The following is a 19,365-nucleotide window of genomic DNA, read 5'->3' as shown; positions in this document are numbered from 1 at the left end:
ATACCTTCCCTAAAATACCTCCTTACAGGGGGCCTTCTAGATCACCTTCTCAAAAAATACTCTCCCATCATTTTGTCCCATTCCCTTGCTCTATTTGCTTTCTGACAACACTTTCTTCAGTCAGGGCAATTATTACTTTATTTTCTGCCTTATTTTACTAGAATACAAGCTCCACAAGTACTTCTGATTCTGAGTCTACTTTTCTCTAGAAACTAATTACGGTCTGGTGTATGTCGGGTACACAATAATTAATCAATACAAGAATTAACTCACTGAATATTTATTGAAATAAGTGACAATTATCAGTAATTAAGCATTCATTAATATTTATTAAAATAAGTGACTACGAACACACACTCTTGATATACAATGGGATATATGTTTGGTCAACAATGGAATTCATGCTTGGTGCACAACGATGAGTGAGAGTTATCTAGGTGCTCACAGAACTTACAGCCTATCAGAAGAGGGACTTAATACACAAGTAAAATAAGGTAAAAATTTTCAAATTATCAGATATTCTAAGAAGAAACAAATAGGTTCTATGAGAAAGTAAGGGAAGAAGCAGCAACTGCTTTAGACGGAGTATTTCTGAAGTGACTTGAATACTAAGAATCAAGTGCCAACCATGAAAATGAGGTCCCACGGCTGGCCAATGCCAGGGCCAGAACCTGGGTTCAGGCAGTTGGGCTCCCAAGTTCAGGGCCAGTGCTGCTCCTCTAAAGAGGAGAATCATACAAAATGTGAGCTTCAAGTCACCTAAATTTTTATGCTGCTCTAGGGAAGAGTCTAAGAATCACAGGAAGTCAGAAAAGAAAACTATTTGCAACACAGAGTAAGAGAAGACCAGACATGTTAGAATCCTGTAAGGTCTGAAGAAAGAGGCAAATCTGGACACAGCACTATGTCACTTCCTCGGGGCCATGAGTGTGGTATTTCTTACCTTAACACCTATTGCAACAATAAGGTGCTTGGGAAACTGAGAGCTGTCAAAACAGTAGGGACATTTTTCCATTCGGGCAGCGAGACTCTGATGCTCAGCAATGGCTTTTTTCCTCTGGTTCTCTTCCTCTGCACCAAAACGTTCTCTCTCAGCTGCTTTGGAGACAAACATGTCATCTAGGGTATAATAGTCTCCATCTGTTTTTCCCATAAACTGAAAAACCAAAATAACAGTAGTGGGGAGAAGGGAGGTGGTTAACGTTTTATTGTATTGCAGCTACCAAAGACATATCTGTAAGTTCCATGGTACAACTTGTAAATTTAAAAAAAGAAGAAGAAAAACGTGATTAAACATTTAAGCTTGATTTTCAAGTCAATCAATCAATCATCATCATCATCATCACAGCTGAAGTTGACTGAGTATTTACCATGTACAATTTTATGCAATTTGTTTTATGCTCCTGTGAGAATGAGACCATCATCATTTCCATTTACCGGATCAGGAAACTGAACCACAGAGAGGTTAAGAACTACTTTCATTTTAAAATTAGCATACGCTCCATAGAGAACATAAACATTTTTCAACTGTTCTCTCCAGGCAGCTTCTTCCCACCTCCCCCAACATAAACTGTAGCCAGGGGGATGCTTTTAAAACACAAATTTTACTTACTTTATTTTATGTCCCTGCTTAAAATCCTCAGAGAACTCCACATTGTGAACAGGATCAAGTTCAAACTCTGGTTTGCCTACTACATCATAGACACAGATAGAATGACCCTGGCAAAATTCTGTCTCCTGTCTGTAGAGCCTTGGGCAAGTTACTTAATCTCTCTGTGCTCTCCGCCCGCTTTATTTCCTCATTTCACAATGGTTGTAACAATACTATCTACCTAACAGGGTTATCTTGCTTAACCCTCTCACAATAAGGACTCACAAATGTGGGCCCCCATTATTATTACAATTTTCTTCATAATCTGGCATTGATGACCTTTCCAGTCACATCTGATCACACCCTTACTTGAACTTTATGCTCTGGTCTTCCTGTTTTCAACCCAAAAGTACTGTTACCTTCAGGCTTTGCACATACTGCTCTCTGACCAATTTCTGCCTTCAGTTTAGCCATTCGCTACTCATTTTCCAACCTGAGGCTTAGATTTAGCGGTCACCTCCACAAAAGAACATCCCTGGATCTCCCAAGACCCTCTAGTACTGCACTCCTATCAGTTTCATGACCACACTGTACCATAATTGCTCACTAACTTCTGTTTTTCTCTCATTAGGCTAAGTTCAAAGTTCTATTTAGTCTACTAAGTACCAAAAGTGAACTCTTTTTCTTTTTCATCATCAAATACAAAGCAATAGCAGGATGCTTGGATCTTATCAGACAGTTAAAAAGATTTGAAGACAGCTAGAATGGCTGCATTTATGTCAGAGAAAGTAGAATTCAAAGCAAAGAAATGAAGGACACAAAAGATCATTTCATAAGGATAAAGGGGTCATACCACCAAGAGGACATAACAATAGCAAAATTTATGCACCTAATTACAGAGTTTCGAAATACATGAAGCCAAAACTTGACAGAACTGCAGAAAACTACACGTCCACAACTGTAGTCAGAGAATTAAACACATTCTCCCAATAACTGATGGAACAAGGAGAAAATCAACAGGCACACAAGACTTGAACAAACTATCCAAAACTCTGACCTGACATCGACAGAAATTCTATCTAACATCTGCAAAATAAACATTCTTCTCAAGTGCACAAAGAACATTTACCAAGATAGAGGGCATTCTTAGTTATAGCACAATTCCTAATAAATTTAAAAGGATTCAGGTAACGTAAAGTATGTGCCCTGAACACAATGGAATTAAATTAGAAATCCCAGCAGAAATACATTTGGAAAATTGCCAAGTACTTGGAAATTAAATAGCCCAGTTCCAAATAACACATGTATTAAAGGAAGGAAGAAGGAAGGAAGGAAGGAAGGAAGGGAGGAAGGAAGGAAGGAAGGAAGGAAAAATCAGAAAGTATTTTGAACTGCCATTAAAAAAAAAGAGAATTTGTGGGATGGTGCTAAAGCAGTACTTAAAGTGATCATTACAGCACCAAACACCTATATCAGAAGACAAAAAAAAAGAAAGAAAAAAGAAGAAAGGCCTCATGAGAATTAATGATGTCAACATCCACCTTAAGAAATTTGAAAAAAAGGATAGAAAAGAGAACAGAATGTAAACAGAAGAAGATTTCTAAGATGTCATTATTGATAGAACTAGGTAAAAATCAGAAACCAGGTACTAATTATTAGTAATAAGGTATCTGTCTGAGCACAATAGTTTCCTTTTCTATACTAGAATTTATTTTTTATCTTCTACTTTTTCTCCATTATTGATCCTTGTGTCAACTTTGTCTATTTATGTGAACTGCCCTGACTTACAAATTATTATTTTAACTTCAGACCTTTATCTCGACCGTAACATATAACACTTAAAAATATCAGAACTAGTCACTAATTATTTTCGTAATAGTGACCAACTATGTGCTAGGTACTAATAGAGACCTTAAGTACTCTCTCATCCAGATATCCCTACAACGTAGGAATGAATTGTCACTGTCACTTGTTAGATTACAATACAAAGCTTAAGGTGCCTGCGTGGCTCAGTCGGTGGAGCATCCAGCTTGGGCTCAGGTCATGGTCTTGTGCTTCATGAGTTTGAGCCCCATACTGGGCTCACTGCTGTCAGCACGGAGCCAGTTTTGGGTCCTCTGTCCCCTTCTCTCTCTGCCGCTCCCCCATTTGTGCTCTCTCTCTCAAAAATAAATAAACATTAAAAAAAAAAAAAAGCTTAGGAGAGACTAAATAATCAAAATCACACAGCTATTAAGAGACAGGAGCAGGAATCCAATGCAGGCCTATCTGACTATAAAAACGAAGAGTATATGACATTCAGGGAGCCCCTCTCACTTAAGAAATCCACCTTTAGGGGCACCTGGGTGGCTCAGTCAGTTAAGTGTCTGACTTCAGCTCAGGTCATGATCTCGCAGTTTATGAGTTCGAGCCCCGCGTTGGGATCTGTGCTGACAGTTCAGAGCCTGGAGCCTGCTTCGGGTTCTGTGTCTCCCTCTCTCTCTCTGCCCCTCCCTTGCTCAAGCTCTGTCTCTGTCTCAAAAATAAATAAAACATTAAAAAAAAAAAAGAAAAGAAATCCACCTTTAAAAGACAGAAAGGGTGTATTTTAAATATAGTCTATGAAGCAGAACAGAGAATTCGAAGAAATCTTAAATGTCATCTAGAATAAATACACCCAAATGACTTAAGGTACTTATCAGAGACAACACAGACATCTAACAGGTATCGATCTTTTCTAAAGTATATTAATGAAGCAGAATACATACCTCCACATGCAACTGTCCCTTCACATGTACACTGTTATAAAAACACTGTTATTAAAAACCAGTTCATGAGTGATCAGGGAATTTATTCAATTCAAATCAAATCTTTTGTATACAGAAAATAGTGCTTCTATACTTTAAATCTATGTTTCGTGGACGTTGCCAAACTTCTCTGATTGATTCACAGTAACGAATTAAATAGAAGACAGTCTTGTCTGTTAAATCTGCATAATTCTTTAACACAATATAAAACTGATGCTTCAACACAACTACAATCCTCTCCTCCTACACCCTCTAATTATTTGAATTTTTCCCATTATCTTCTCTGTGGGATTTGATCCAAAATGTTTTCAACTTATTAATCATGTACACATCTCCTGTGATCTTCAGCCCACCATCTTCCTATTTGACAACAAAAAAATGTTTTAATGGACAGAATGTTAACACAGAGTGGAGAATTGAGTCTAAGAAGGAAAAAAAGCAAAAACCTTGTCGGAAGAAAGGAGGTGAAGAAAGAAAAGAAGGTATGAAAATAAAACTCTTCATCATTTAAAAAGTCCTAAAGAAAGCGGATGGGATGATTCGAGCTCAAGTTCATACATCATAAATTTTACAACTCTGAGAACCTCTTCCAAATAAATGAGAAAAATATGGTAAAACAGTTACAACATTAAAAAACATAAGATAAAAGAAAGGAGGGGGAAGATTACCCAAGTGATTTAGAGATTCAACACAACGCTTATCAAAATCTCAATAATGTTTTTTGCAGGAAGAGAAAAATCTAGCTTAAAATTCACATACGATGGGTCTCAAGAGACTACAGACAAAATAATCTTGAAAATGAACAAAGGTAGAGGTCTCACACTTCCTGATTAAAAAAAAAAAATTAACATTTATTCATTTTTGAGAGACAGAGAGAATAGAGCATGAGCTGGAGAAGGGCAGAGAGAGAGGGACACAGAATCCAAAGCAGGTTCCAGGCTCTGAGCTGTCAACACAGAGCCCGATGCGGGGCTCCAACTCATGAACTGCGAGATCATGACCTGAGCTGAGGTCGGATGCTCAACCAACTGAGCCACCCAGGTGTCCCTCATACTTCCTGATTTTAAAATTTACTGCAAAGCTACAGTAACCAAAACAATGTAATATTATCATAAAGATGGACAAACAGACTAACAGAATAGAACAGACAGATCAGAAATAAGCCCTCTCAAGTATGCTGAAAATACTCACAACAAGGATGCCAAGATCATTGAACAGGGAAATGACAGTCTCTTAAACAAATGGTGTTGGGAAAACTGGATGTTTACAGGCCAAAAAAAAAAAAAAAAAGAAAATTTGGACCTTTAATTTACACCATATATAAAAATGAACTGAAAACAGATCATAGACCTAAACCTAAGAATTAAAATTTTTAAACTCTTGGAAGAAATCATAGAGGAAAAGCTTCCTAACATTAAATTTGGTAATGATTTCTCAGTTATGATGACAAGTCACAGCAACAAAGAAAAAATAGATAAGATGGACTTCATCAAAACGAAAAACTTTTGTGCACCAAGGACACTGTCAACAGAAGGAAAGGCTGCCCACAGAATGGAAGTCTTTGCAAATCATATATCCAAAATATATAAATAACTCCTAGAGCTCAACAACAACAAAAAACAAAACAAAAAAACAAGCAACCCAATTTAAAACTAGGTAAAGGTTCTGAGCAGACATTTCTCCAAGGAAGCTACCCAAATGCCCAATTAGCACAGGGAAATGCAAAAAGCAAACTGACAATGAAGTTACCACTTGAGGCTCACTAGGATGGCTAGAATCAGAGTCAGAAGGGAGCCTGGGTGGCTCATTTGGTTAAGCGTCCGACTTGGGCTCAGGGCCCCGTGCTGACAGCTCAAAACCTGGAGACTGCTTGGGATTCTGTATCTCCCTCTCTCTCTGCCCCTCCCCCATTCATTCATTCATTCATTCTCTCTCTCTCTCTCTCTCTCTCTCTCTCTCTCAAACATTAAGAAAAATTTTTTAAAACAGAGTCAGATAATAACAAGTGTTGTCAAGAATGTGGAGAAACCAGAACCCTCACGCAGTGTTGGTGGGAATGTGAAATGGTATAGTTTCTTTGGAAAACATTCTGGTAGTTCCTCAAACAATTAAATACAAACTAATAAATATGCAACTAAACATATGGATTACCACACAGCCCAGTAATTCCACTTCCAGGTGGAATGAATCTGGAACCTGAATCTCTACAGCAGCATTATTCATAACAGTCAAAAGATGGACACAATGTGAATGCCCATCAACTGATGAAGACATCAACAACATGTGTAAAATCTGTACGACAGAGTATTATTAGGCTACAAAAAAGAAACTAAGTACTGACACCTGCTACAACGTGAATTGTAAAAACATCATGCTAAGTGAAAGAAGCCAGTCACAAAATCACTATCAACATGAAATATCCAGAGAAAGGAAATTTACAGACACAGAAAACAGATCTGTGGCCCTTGAGGGTGGGGATGCAAGGGGGGGCCAAAAGGGTTAGGGGGTGACAGCTAAAAGTTACCCGATTCCTTCTTAAGGTGATAGAAATGTCCTAAAACTGACAGTCTCAAGGGACTACATGTCTGTAAATATGCTGAAAACCACTGAATTGTACAGTTTAAATGGGTGAATTATATGGTATATGAATATCTCAATAAAGCTTTTAAATAAAAAAGCCACCTTAACCAAAGAGCGGTCTGGCCTTTGTGCCCCTGGAAGTTATCTTTAAACTCCTGGAATGTCCCTTCTGGTAAGAGCGGCTTTGTTTACCTGGCGGCTTTTGGTCACACCAGACAGTCTACACTAACAGTGTGATGTATGGTGGGGGCTTTGGGCCACACATCATCAACTCTACCTCAGGAGTGGCTGGAAACTAAGGTCATCCTCACAAGCAACAAACCATGTCTACATGACCAAACCCCAATAAAAACCCTGCATGCTAACACTTGGGTGCACTTCCCTAGTTGATAATACTCTGGCCACATTTCACACATCATTGTTGGGAGAAGTTCGCACTGTCCACAACTCACTGGGACGGGACAAATGGAAGCTTCAGGCTTGGAACCTCCTAGACGCAGCTCCATACACCTCTTCCCTTGACTGACTTTATATCTGTATTCTTTCAGCAAGTGTAACAGCTTTTAGTGAATTCCGTGACTTCTTGCCGTGAAATATCAAACCGAAGGGTAGCCCTGGGGATCCCTGAACTTGCAGCTGGTGTCTTAGGGAGTCTAACACCGTGGAGACATAATAACCAAATGCAATGTACAAACACTGGTCAGATTCTGGATCTCAAAAAAAAAAAAAAAAATTACAAAATTTAAATACAGATCATAAATTTTTTTAATGTTTACTTATTTTTGAGAGAGAGAGAGACAGCATGAGTGGGGAAGGGGCAGCGAGAGAGGGAGACATAGAATCCCAAGCAGGTTCCAGGCTCTGAGCTGTCAGCACAGAGCCTGAAGTGGGGCTCGAACCTACGAGCCGAGCCGTGAGATCACGACCTGAGCCGAAGTCAGACACTTAACCGACTGAGCCACCAAGGTGCCCCTAAATATAGGTTACAAATGAACACTTTTCAAGTAAACATATGGTTCTGCACAAGACACAGGCACCACCCAACAGTGGACAGTGGCAGCACAGCAGCTCCACACCGAGACGGCCCTGAGGGCAGTGGGGACAGTGGGGCAAGGAAGTCCTCCCAGTGAGAAGAACTCTGAGCATCTGGTTCGTGCGGCCCAGAAGGAGGGATGGGCAGAGCCACAAGTCTGAACTAATCTGTCAACTAGGGCTGATGGTCTGGTTGGATGCTCAGGGACCTGGACGTAACACAATCAGAGAACTAGTAACAAGGTCTGGGGAAGAAATACGTGGACAGATCTCTCCAAACTGATACAGAGTACAAAGCCATTTCCAGCCTTTGTGAAAACATTTATGTCACTAGCCGCTCCGACCTCTGTCCAAATGAGGTCATGAATGGGGTGACCAGGCTGGGACGGCAGTTGGGAGTGGGCTCAGCAACATGACCTTCCACTTATCAGAGCTGATCCGGCTACAGCCACTGCTGAAGACCCAATCCACGAACAAGAGAGATCACACTGTGCCCCTGATACGGCACCAGTTACCTGACGACAGGTTGGGCACACTGGACTGCTTCTGTCATGGAAGGGGAAGGACCCCGTACTTGCTGGAAGAGACGCTTACTCTGGATATGGATGGATTCACAGGCAATACTTTTGCCAAATATACTATCTCTGGACTCATGTCACCATGGTATCACACGCACTCCTGTGACCAAGTAACTAATCTCCTAGCAAATGCACTGTGGCAATGGGTCCACGCCCACTGCATTCATTATGCAATGATGATCACCACATTCCCATCATGCCGAGGTAGCTAGCTGACTGAACAGTAAACTGGCCTTTTCAAGGTTTAACGAGAAATGCTGGCTAGATGGCCCCTAGGGGGCTAGGGCAACGTCCTCCAGAATGCAGTATGTGCTCTAAATCAACATCCAAACGATGATGGGCTCTCTCTCACTGCCAGGATTCACAGGTCTGGGGAACTAGGGGAAAAAACAGGAGTGACCCATCTTATCATTACCCCTTATGATACACCAGCAAAATGTATGCTCCCATGCCTCCGACGTAAGGCCCTACTGGTATACAGGTGTCAATTCCAAAGGGAGGAACACTTCTACCAAGGGACACAACAGTGACTCACTGCACCTGAAGGTGACACTGCCACGGGGCTGCTCTGACCCCTCATTCCACTAAACCAGAAGGCAAAGAAGGCAGTTACCATCCTGCCTAGAGTGACTGATCCTGACCAAGGGCGAAATGGGTCGGGGACTACCTCACAGAGGCAAGGTGACGTGTATCTTGAATGTAGGAGATCTTTTAGGGCACCTCTTGGTATTCTCATGGCCTATGACTCAAGTCACGGATAAACTACGACTCAAATTAAGGCCACTAGTAAATGGCTCAGACCTTCAGAATGAACACTTGGGTCCACCCCGCCAGGCAAGGAACCTTGAGGGCAAAAGGAATATGGAACGGGTAGTGGAGGAACGTGGTTATACACACTAGCTAAAACCACATAACCAGTTTCAAAAGTTAATACTATAATAATTACAGTATCTCTTCACTACTTTGATACGAATATGTGTGAATCTACATTTAAATATTAACCAAATGTTTTCTTCTCTTCCCTCTCTCATCTCTTTACCATCTAACATAAGTATATTAAAAGTAGCTTTGTGGGGCGCCTGGGTGGCTCGGTCAGTTGGGCATCCAACTCTTGATTTCAGCTCGGGTCATGATCCCAGGGTTGTGGGACCCAGCCCAATGCTGGGCTCCCCACTGAGCATGGAGCCTGCTTAAGATTCTCTCTTCCTCTCTCTCTGTCATGCTCTGTCTCTCTCTAAAAACATTTTTAAAAATTTAAACATGTAAAAATTTTAAAAAATCCAGGGGTGCCTGGGTGGCTCAGTCGGTTAAGCGTCCGACTTCGGCTCAGGTCATGATCTCGCGGTTTGTGAGTTCAAGCCCTGTGTCGGACTCTGAGCTGTCAGCTGAGAGCCTGGAGCCTGCTTTGGATTCTGTGTCTCCCTCTCTCTCTGCCCCTCCCCCGCTTATACTCTGTCTCTCAAAAATAAACAAAAACTTAAAAAAAAAATTTTTTTTTTTTTTAATTTTAAAAATCCAGAAGTAGCTTTGTGTTCTATTGTGGGGAAAGAGTTAGCATATTTTTGGTTGTATGTGGGACAGTTGTGTCATGTTAGACAGAAGCACGATTTTGTTAACTTTCTTTGTTTGGAGATTAAATACAGCTTAAGGAGACATGCCAAAGTAAAAAGCCATGGGTTGTGGTTACTGTCAATTTGACTACTCTGAGAGACATTTTCCAGAATTCCCTTTCCTGTGTGTTTCTGGTCAAGGTGGGCAATGGGAGAAATTCTCACAGGAGACGTGGAAAACAGAAACGAAGTCCAGCCATTGTCCAGTATACACTGTCAACTTATCTGCTGGTTCGCCTCCTGTATGAGGCAGCCGCTGGGTCTGCACCTGCTCCCCCACTGCCTCCCTTCCCTTCAGCTTCTCCGAGCTCTGGGCCAGACATGTGTATGTAGCTCCTGGCCTAGTCTACAGCATATCCACACTACCAAGGCCAGAGGCAACAAGAGCGGACGTGTGTTTCCTGCCCACCCTTGAGAGCCCCGGCTCATGCTTGTGGGTTCCAGCTTATTCTTGGTCTCAGTCTCTTTACATTCCTTTTTCCTTCCCAAGTGCCTGCCTCTGGGCTCAAAGACACAAAGACACAAACACAAGAGCCTGAAGTGGACTGCTTACCTAGCTCCCACAACTGTGCAAGTTCAAATCCCTGTAAGAAGCCTGTGTCTCTGTCTTTTATTAGCTCTGTTTCTCTGACTGAAAAGTGACTGGTACAGATTTAACCTTCTATAAATAGCAGTAACAAGCTGCTTTTGTTCAGAGGCTCTGCTTGTACATTTTTTCAAGAATGTTCCAAGAATAATATTATTTTTTAAATATCATTAACCACTGTACAAAAATAGGTATATAACAGTATACAGAATTCAGATATTTCAAATGTCAACTGCATAATATGTGATTGAAAATTAATAATAAAATAAAACCACTCCTTTTCAGCTCTAGTCCATTATCTCTAATGACTAAATCCAATAGTATTATTTTAGTCTGGTCTAATCTGAATGTGATCAACCACCTTCCTGCTCTGGTCGTATGCCCTGGTTGCTGTGTTATAGAAAAGTCATTAAATTTTGCAATCGGTTTCACTATAAACTCACAGGCGGAACTGGCTCTTCAACACCATTCTGAAAACCTCCCATTGTGCACAGTGGCTCGATCACCGTCGAGCCCTGGATGCTCCACGAATCTTCCTCTCACTCTCGGTAGAAGACCTCAAAGAAAAGCCAGACAAGAACTTCCTCATCTTCCCACCAGTGGACCTACTGACCCCCAGCAAACGCTGGCTCCTCCTCCTTCCCCCCTGCCGCACTGAAGGGCACCTGTGCCTCTGTGGGAACAGCCCCGTCGTCTACTCGCTGGGCCCCGACCCCACTTCATACTCTCTGGGTACGACACACCCTGCAGGGAGCTTACAGATGGCACTCAGGACTTCCTCTTCTCCTGCACCATTAGTCTTTCTTCCCCTTGCCAACAACTCTTCCAAACCAAAAAGTGTGTTTTAAGCATGTCACAGCTTCTTCTATTTTAATCATTCCTTTCAAATACTGATCACCTTCCCTCAGGAAGCTAAGCCTCCTGAATGAGTTGTCAAGGGAGGAAAAGAAAGAAGTCAGGGTTTTATTAGAGAGTGACTGGTAGTTGACAATAATGTGAGTGATAATCATATTATGACTGATGTTTAGAATACAACCATTATTATAAACTGCTAGAGTCAGCGTTTCTGAACAGGAAATTTCCAAGTAGGTAAGGGTTTTCCATTTAAGTATAAAAAACATTTCTCATTGCAGTCATTTTGAAAGGAAATTTCCCAAATAGTATTATCAACTTTCCTTCCATGTAAAACATAATATACGTTGACAATGAATTTCATATTTAAAAAAAGAATGTTATTATGGAAAACAAATAAAACGTAATATATGGAACTTAATTTAATCTTTTCCTGATAATATAGAATAATTACTGGGATAAGTAATATAATGTATCATAACTGAGGAATGACCCTCTCGAGGGCTGGTAGCTTCTATGCTAGCTACATCGACAAAGAGGTCCATGATTTTTTATTCTTTCTCCCCATTTTTCCATCTCATTCTTTGCTCTCTATACTAAGCCAGCTGTCAATTCTCACTGCTATAAGCATTTTTTCTTGTGGTTGGTTGTCTGTTTCCTCACTTCCAGTTTGCTTTTATTATTATACTTCTGGTCTAAAACTGGATAACCAAGTACATTAGCATTATTTGTAATATAAAAAAGTAGGGCTCAAGGGAAACCTGTAGGGAATCAATAAATAGCTGTTAAATTTAGAGTAAACATTAAAAAGCTAGCTTACGATCTATAAACATGATTAGCATCAAGAGATGATACACAAAATGACTTTTAAAACCATGACAAATCATAGAAAAAGGGATTCATAGGTTTGTTTTATATTCTCTGGTACACAATGACATCCTGGCTAGAAGAAACTTTCTGAATCCTGTTTCTTCTACCACTAATTGCCATTCAAACAAGGCATTATTATGATGCTAAAGTAGTCACAATAATTTGTTACAAGAAGAAAATAAGAAAACTGATTCCATACATTTTCAAATTAATTTCAGATCACTCAAAACCAAGACTAACAAGGAAGTGTTTTTCAAAGTGAAACTAAAGCCCATTGGCAAAGACAAAACAAATGACGTATTAAGACGAAATAAATGAACTGTGGTTTTGGCCTTCACCCGATCCTTTCGAACTATGTGAAGGACCATATTATCTACCTCTTTGACAATTAAAACCCTCAGAGTTCATAAAGAACCAATATTACTATCACCTAGCTTATTGAAAAGAACACTAATTTCAAGTATTAGCTTTATGAAATGATGAGAAATATACTCATGTTTCAGTTATTCACATAACCACCACCTAAGTACATACACAATAGAGTTAACACTCTTGAAACGCTGCCTCCTGATGATTACATAACCATTAAGTTTAAGTTTCAGTTGAGAGAAAAATCTCAAATGAAATACATCCCGCTATAGCAACTCAGCTGACAAACTCTATTTCTAAAAATTGCTCTCTCCGACACTAGAAAGTCAGCAGCTAAATAGATATGCTGAATAGATCATAATTTATCTAACAAAACCTGTTAAAAAAAAAAAAAAACAGGACAAGAAAACCCAACAGAATTCCATTAAAACCATATTAAAATCTTATGAAATAAAATAACAAATCATTCACTCCCAGATGATTTAAGTCCTTATGTTGTTTTCTGACTCGTCTTTGCCCCTCACGAAACATCTGAGGATTAAAACTAACTTATTAGAGATAAAAGCTTTTGTGAGACAAAAATGAGTCATTCTTTCATAAGCGATTGTTTTCTTCAAGGAAGAAAATACACATACATACAAGTTATCATGCCATCAGGAAAGAGAAGAAATCACGCTGAATCACAGAATTAAGAAAACCTCATCTTAAACACTGAAAATTAAAGTGTGGATATTACTGATGCCATAAGAAGCACTAGAGATTTGACCTATCAGTGACCAAAATCAGGACAGTTTTTAATTCCACATCCTTTTATTTACTATCCAAGTAAATAAACTTTAATGTTAGCTTTGACAGAAAACTGGCAACATTTTTCATTAGACTATTTCCATGTCTAAAATCTCTAAAAGATCAGGGAACATTTTAGTTACTCCTTGCCATTCTTCTTTTGCTATACAGGTAATTTATTATTAAACTACTGAGAAGCACAGGAACGGTGCTCTGTTTCATTTTGGTCTGTAAAACACCTTTCAGAAGACTATTCAACAAGGTTTGTTTGTTTGTTTGTTTATTTTACAATATCGATATTGCCTAATTATAAGTTTACTTTTCCAATGTTTCCATCTACAGCTTTCTTAGGTCATGCATACTATGCCAGGAAGTAAAAACTTCCTGATCCCTCCCTAAAGTCTTTGTTGGAAGAAGAACAATGGTAGGAATTACAGGCAGAACTCAAGATTATTCTCCACTGTAGCAGTGGCTTATGTGTAATTCTAAGTATTTGATATTCAAATTACAGACAAATGTTTTTTTGAAGGTGCCATTAAAACCCTGATAATTTTATTCAGCCAACTTAATAGTTAATATATTCTCATCATGCTATTTTTTTAAGCATCTGAACTTCCAAAAAAAAAATCACTATTTCTGAAATTTAAAAACTTATATATTTAATTCTGGATCCTGCACACTACAAATTACCCACACATTCCAGGAAACCTGTCTCAGGATCTGACTATCTGAGTGACCACACGTCTCCTCTGATAAAACCTAAGCGACAGTTCTCTGCAGATCAATGTTAGGCCCACTATGAAATTTTTTCGAGTGTGGTCTGTACTGAACAAAGTGGAGAAGGTTGATGATAAAAAGGACAACAATTATAAGAGACGTGCTTGTTTTTAACATAATATTGTTGCAAAATCAAAACAATAGTCATTGATGAAAACAACAGAAAATATATGAATTTTCTATGCAATGTAGTATAGTGGTAAAAATGAGACTTCTGCACTCAATTTCAAGCCTCGAGGTATGTTATTCTACACAATAAATATTTATCAGATGCTATCGTGTACTAAAATGTAGAAAAGATAGTGAAGACACAATGGTGAGCAGAAGCAGACATGATTCCAATAACATGGAATGATATGGGAAAGACAGGCATTAACTACAGGGATGTTCAATAAAAAAAGTCGAGTTACAGTTGTGATGGCAATCTGAGGCCCTAACAGAGGGGATGACACAATCACAGAGGTAAAAAAGGCTTCCCTGAAAGAATGAGAAAGGTGAGACACGTACGAACAGGAAGTCAACTAGACAGAACAAAAACCGCACGTGTAAAGAGTCCATGTCAGGAGAAAGCACAGCACCCAGGAGGAACCGAAGCAAAGTCAGCATGGCTGACACAGAGGAGGCAAAGCCAAACAGAGCAAGATTTGAGACAAGACAGGAAACCTAAGAGACCACACCAGTCAAGGTCTTGTTAGGTCCTGTTAAAGAATCTGACAGCAACCAAATACCATAGGAAACATTTTCACATAGAGGCCAGAGGGTCAGAGAAACATTTGAGAAAAAGAAAAACCAATTACTCTGGTCTCAATGAGGGAGAATTAAAAAAGAAATGAAGGAAGATAAAAAGAAATGCCAGCAAACCGGTTACAAGCCTATTTTCACAGATCTAGCAAACTGAAGGGAAACAGACTGACTGGACTGAGGGGAGAGCAGGACTGGCAACAGATCTGATGTGGAAAGGGAGGGAAGGAAAGGGATTGCTGAGGACTCCCAGCTCTCTGACCCAGGCTAGCTAGTAATACTACATACTGATAAAGGAAAAAATTAAAATGAACTGAGTCCAGGAAAGGGATATGTGATCATAAGAAAACCACAGAGTATCTGTGAACATAGGTTTACCATAAGGAGTTAACAATACCAATGCTGCCAGATAATTCTAAGCATCAATGTATGCAAAGAGCCTAACATGGAGCAGATCCTCACAAAATAGTAGTTTTTGTTATTCTCTCCCACACTGTCCCAGAGCAGCGTTCTCAACGGGGGCAACTTTCTCACTGGGAGACATTTGACAACATCTGGAGACATTTTTAGTTGTTCAAAACACAAGGTGGATGTGGATGTTACTGGCATCTACTGAGTAGAGGACAGGAAGGCTGTGAAATATCCCATAATAGACAAAGAGCCCTCCCACAACAGTTAGCCAACCCAAAACATCAACAGTGCCAAGGCTGAGAAACCCTGGTCCAGAGAGATTATGATCACATTACTGTAGCCTGGGAAGTTCTTCTGGATTCATTAATGGTAACTACTGTCCACATGAATTGGAAGTTAAATGGAATTATTACTTAGATTCTGTTTAATCAAGCAAATAGTTTCCAAATTCAAGCCTGCCAATGGAAGATGTTAGTGAATTCACAGCCTAAATACTAAGTGTATGAAAATGTTAAATGTTTTCTAACCATGAACACTAATTTGCTTCACCATTTTGGTGTTTTAGTAGGAGGGAAAAAAAAAAAAAAAAAAAAAAAGCCTGAACTAAAAAAGACAAAAAAGATGCCATCTTATAAAAAATCAGATACTCAGAAAGACTCCATGAAAACTGAAAACTACAAGCTTTTTTTAGCATCATTATGTAGAAACAATGGTTTGCAACAAATCTGTCTAATTAGTATTGCATTATGACACAGAGATTATCAACAAGAAAAACAGACTGTGCCTAATTCTTAGACTTGAAAAAGCCTTTCAAGTTTTATGACAAACTTGTAATCAAAATTTTGATCAAAATCAAAGTTTTGAAATGATCCTTCAAATTCCAAGCCCTCAGTTTCATTGGAAAAAAGAGTAATTAGCTAATGAAATAAAATTTCATACAATTTTAGACCTTATTTTTCCTTAGGAAGAAAAAAAGGATAAAGTACTGAACCAGCATACCCAGTGGCCAACAATTTCAACATAATAGGTCAAAATCTGGCAGGAATGCCTACAGTTCTCATAAAATCTCACCATGGTCAGGAACTGGGACGCCTGCTACTGAAAGACAAATCAACAACAACAACAAAACACAAACAGTAAGAATTAGTGAGAATGTAGGGAGACTGGTGCCCTTGCGCATGACTGGTGGGAACGTGAAATGGAACACCTGCCATGGACATAAGTTTGGTGGTTCCTGAAAAGACACACAGGGGTGCGTGCAGGGTACATTCGGTTGACTGTCTGACTCAGGTCATGATCTCTGGTTCATGAGATTCTCTCTCTCCCTCTCTCTGCACTTTCTCTCTCTCTCTCTCTCTCTCTCTCTCTCTCTCTCAAAATAAATACATAATAAAGCAAAATAAATACAAAAAGAAAGCAATCAAAATAAATTAAAAAAAAAGAAAAGAAAATCAAACACAGAATTAGCATTCAGCCTAGCAATTCCACACCCAGATAAAAACACAGTAGCATTGAAAGCAGGGACTCAGAAAGATACTCATGCACCAATGCTCACAGCAGCACTACTCACAATAGCCAAAGGTGGAAACAACCCAGATACACATCAACAGGTGAACAGATTCCTTTTATTTTTAAGTAGTATATACATATAATGGAATTCTGACTCCTGCTACAACATTGTGCTGAGTGAAGTAAGCCAGACACAAAAGGACAAATGGTATATGATTCCACTTATACGGGGTACCTAGAATAGGCCCATTCATAGAGACAAAAGTAGAAGAGAGGTTTCCAGGGTTGATGGAGATACAGGGGAGGGAAAGGGAGTTACTGTTTCATGGGTACAGGGATTCCGCTTGAGATGACAGAAGACATTCTGGAAACAGAGGGTAGAGATGGGTGTACAACATTGTGAATGTACTTAAGGTCACTGAAATTGTACACTTGAAAATGGTTAAGTTTCATGCATATCTTAGTATTAAAAAAAGAAATGGGACTTGAACTAAAGAAAGCTAGATAAATTACTTTTCTGGTGTTCTCACCCCTAAGTGATGCTCAGAAAACAAAACAAAACAAAACTATTTCGTTAGCAGCTTGGACTGAATTCAAACCTACATCTTCTGGAAAAATGAACAAACTACATCAGACTTTATTCAGTTACATACCAAAGCAAAATATCACTTCTATCATCTTATGATGCCCAAATTCCAAACTTTCCGTAGAGGACGTCACAGGACAATATGCATAATTTCACATGCATGGATTAGCCTTTTCCCAGGCTAATTTCGCCCAGGTGAGCGAATGTCTACGAGGACGGGAGTGGCTGTCCTGAGCACCCACACAGCCGGGGGACCTGCCAGGAGGTGGCAGTCTTGATTCTCCTCACCTTCTGATCGCTCCATTAACAAAGCTGAGCCCCCCAACCTCTCAAGACTTACCCTTACTAATACAGTTTGCTGGAATTTTTTTAAAAAAGGATTCCAAGTTCTACCATCTCTTATGGAAATATGTACTTCACATTTTCAAGACTACTCCATCAAAAAATTATCAAGCCTTGAGTGTCACAAATTCAGAAAAAAATGAACTTATCAACAGAAATGCAGGCATCTTTTATTAGACCATAAAATCATCTTGTTTTCTTACCATATTAAGGTAAAACCCTAATTACTTTTTGAGTCTTTCTCTCCGATCTTATTCTTCTCATGTACCTTCCATCTTCTCTCCCCTCCAGTCCATTTTTAATGCACCGTGAGTACAAAAGGATAAAATTACTGCCCACGGTGCTAACAAAATTAATGAGCAAAGACGTACAGAGATCTCATGAAGATGCGCCTTAAGTTTATGTTGCCAAGGAAACACTGACGTCGTAGATTTTAAATGGAAAAGTTTATATTTAAAGAAAGTTGGAGTCGATAGGATGTATTTTAAGAAAGAGCAAAGCACACACCACTTATTCACAGACACCAATACATGACACATGGAAACTGTACAAAGACAACTAAACTTAAGCAACAACCAACAACTACCCATTAACCCGAGTCACATGAAAGGCCGTAACCTTCCAGGGAAAAGCTGCACTGTGAGTCGGGGCTGAGGCTTTCGATGCCAGCTCTGCCCCTCACTGGCTGTGGGGACTCAGACACATCACTCAGCCTGGAGCTGGCCATGTGATTCTCTTAGTGTCCCCGGTTCCTCTTCAGTAACAGGTGAAAAGGGTAAGCAAGATTCGCAAAATCTCTCCCCAGAGTCACATAGGCTTCAGTTCTAGGATTCTAGAGAAAGAAACTTCCAAAAAGGAAGTTACTAGGTACCTACGGTCTCCTACCACATCGTAATGAATGTAGTACCAGCCATACTCTAAGACACATACGTATGTACGGTAAGAGACGCACATACCCCTCTTTTTCAGGATTTCTGATTGTTCCCTTTTTTTTCATGAATTATGTAGTAAATATTCAGGAAAACTAAAAAATACAGAAATCATTAAAAAAATCATAAATGCCCTATCCAAACACAAAAATATAATCAAATTTGTATTTGGCATGAGATTCCTTTCTTAACCTGGTTATAAGAAATACTATTAGAGATTTAATGTTAAAATATAAAAGAAAGTAAACATAATCTGAATTTCAGAATTGCCAAAAAAAAAAAAAAAAAAGAAAGGAAAACAAAAGGATGGACAGTAAAAAATATACAATAGGGTAGGACTGAATACTGACCAGAAGCAGCATCAAAACTGCTGTCCAACCCGAAATACTTTCTGACTTCCCAATTTACGTTAGGACCCCCTGGTGTTTCT

At 39.3% G+C, this 19,365-nt stretch overlaps 1 protein-coding gene across 2 annotated transcripts in view; it reads right to left on the bottom strand.

Annotated features, from left to right (window-relative positions):
• CWF19L2 (CWF19 like cell cycle control factor 2) overlaps positions 1–19,365 on the bottom strand; it is a 176,065-nt gene that overhangs the window by 42,186 nt on the left and 114,514 nt on the right. For both annotated transcript variants that reach the window (XM_049621379.1, XM_049621389.1), the window contains exon 13: positions 944–1,156. In XM_049621379.1, coding sequence (XP_049477336.1) covers positions 944–1,156 — 213 coding nt within the window. The remainder of the gene's footprint in view (positions 1–943; positions 1,157–19,365) is intronic.

The sequence above is a fragment of the Panthera uncia genome, chromosome D1 (genome assembly GCF_023721935.1).
Source record: "Panthera uncia isolate 11264 chromosome D1, Puncia_PCG_1.0, whole genome shotgun sequence".
NCBI lineage: Eukaryota > Metazoa > Chordata > Mammalia > Carnivora > Felidae > Panthera > Panthera uncia.
Note: the sequence above shows the minus strand (reverse complement) of the source record. Positions and strands in the feature narration are given on the sequence as shown.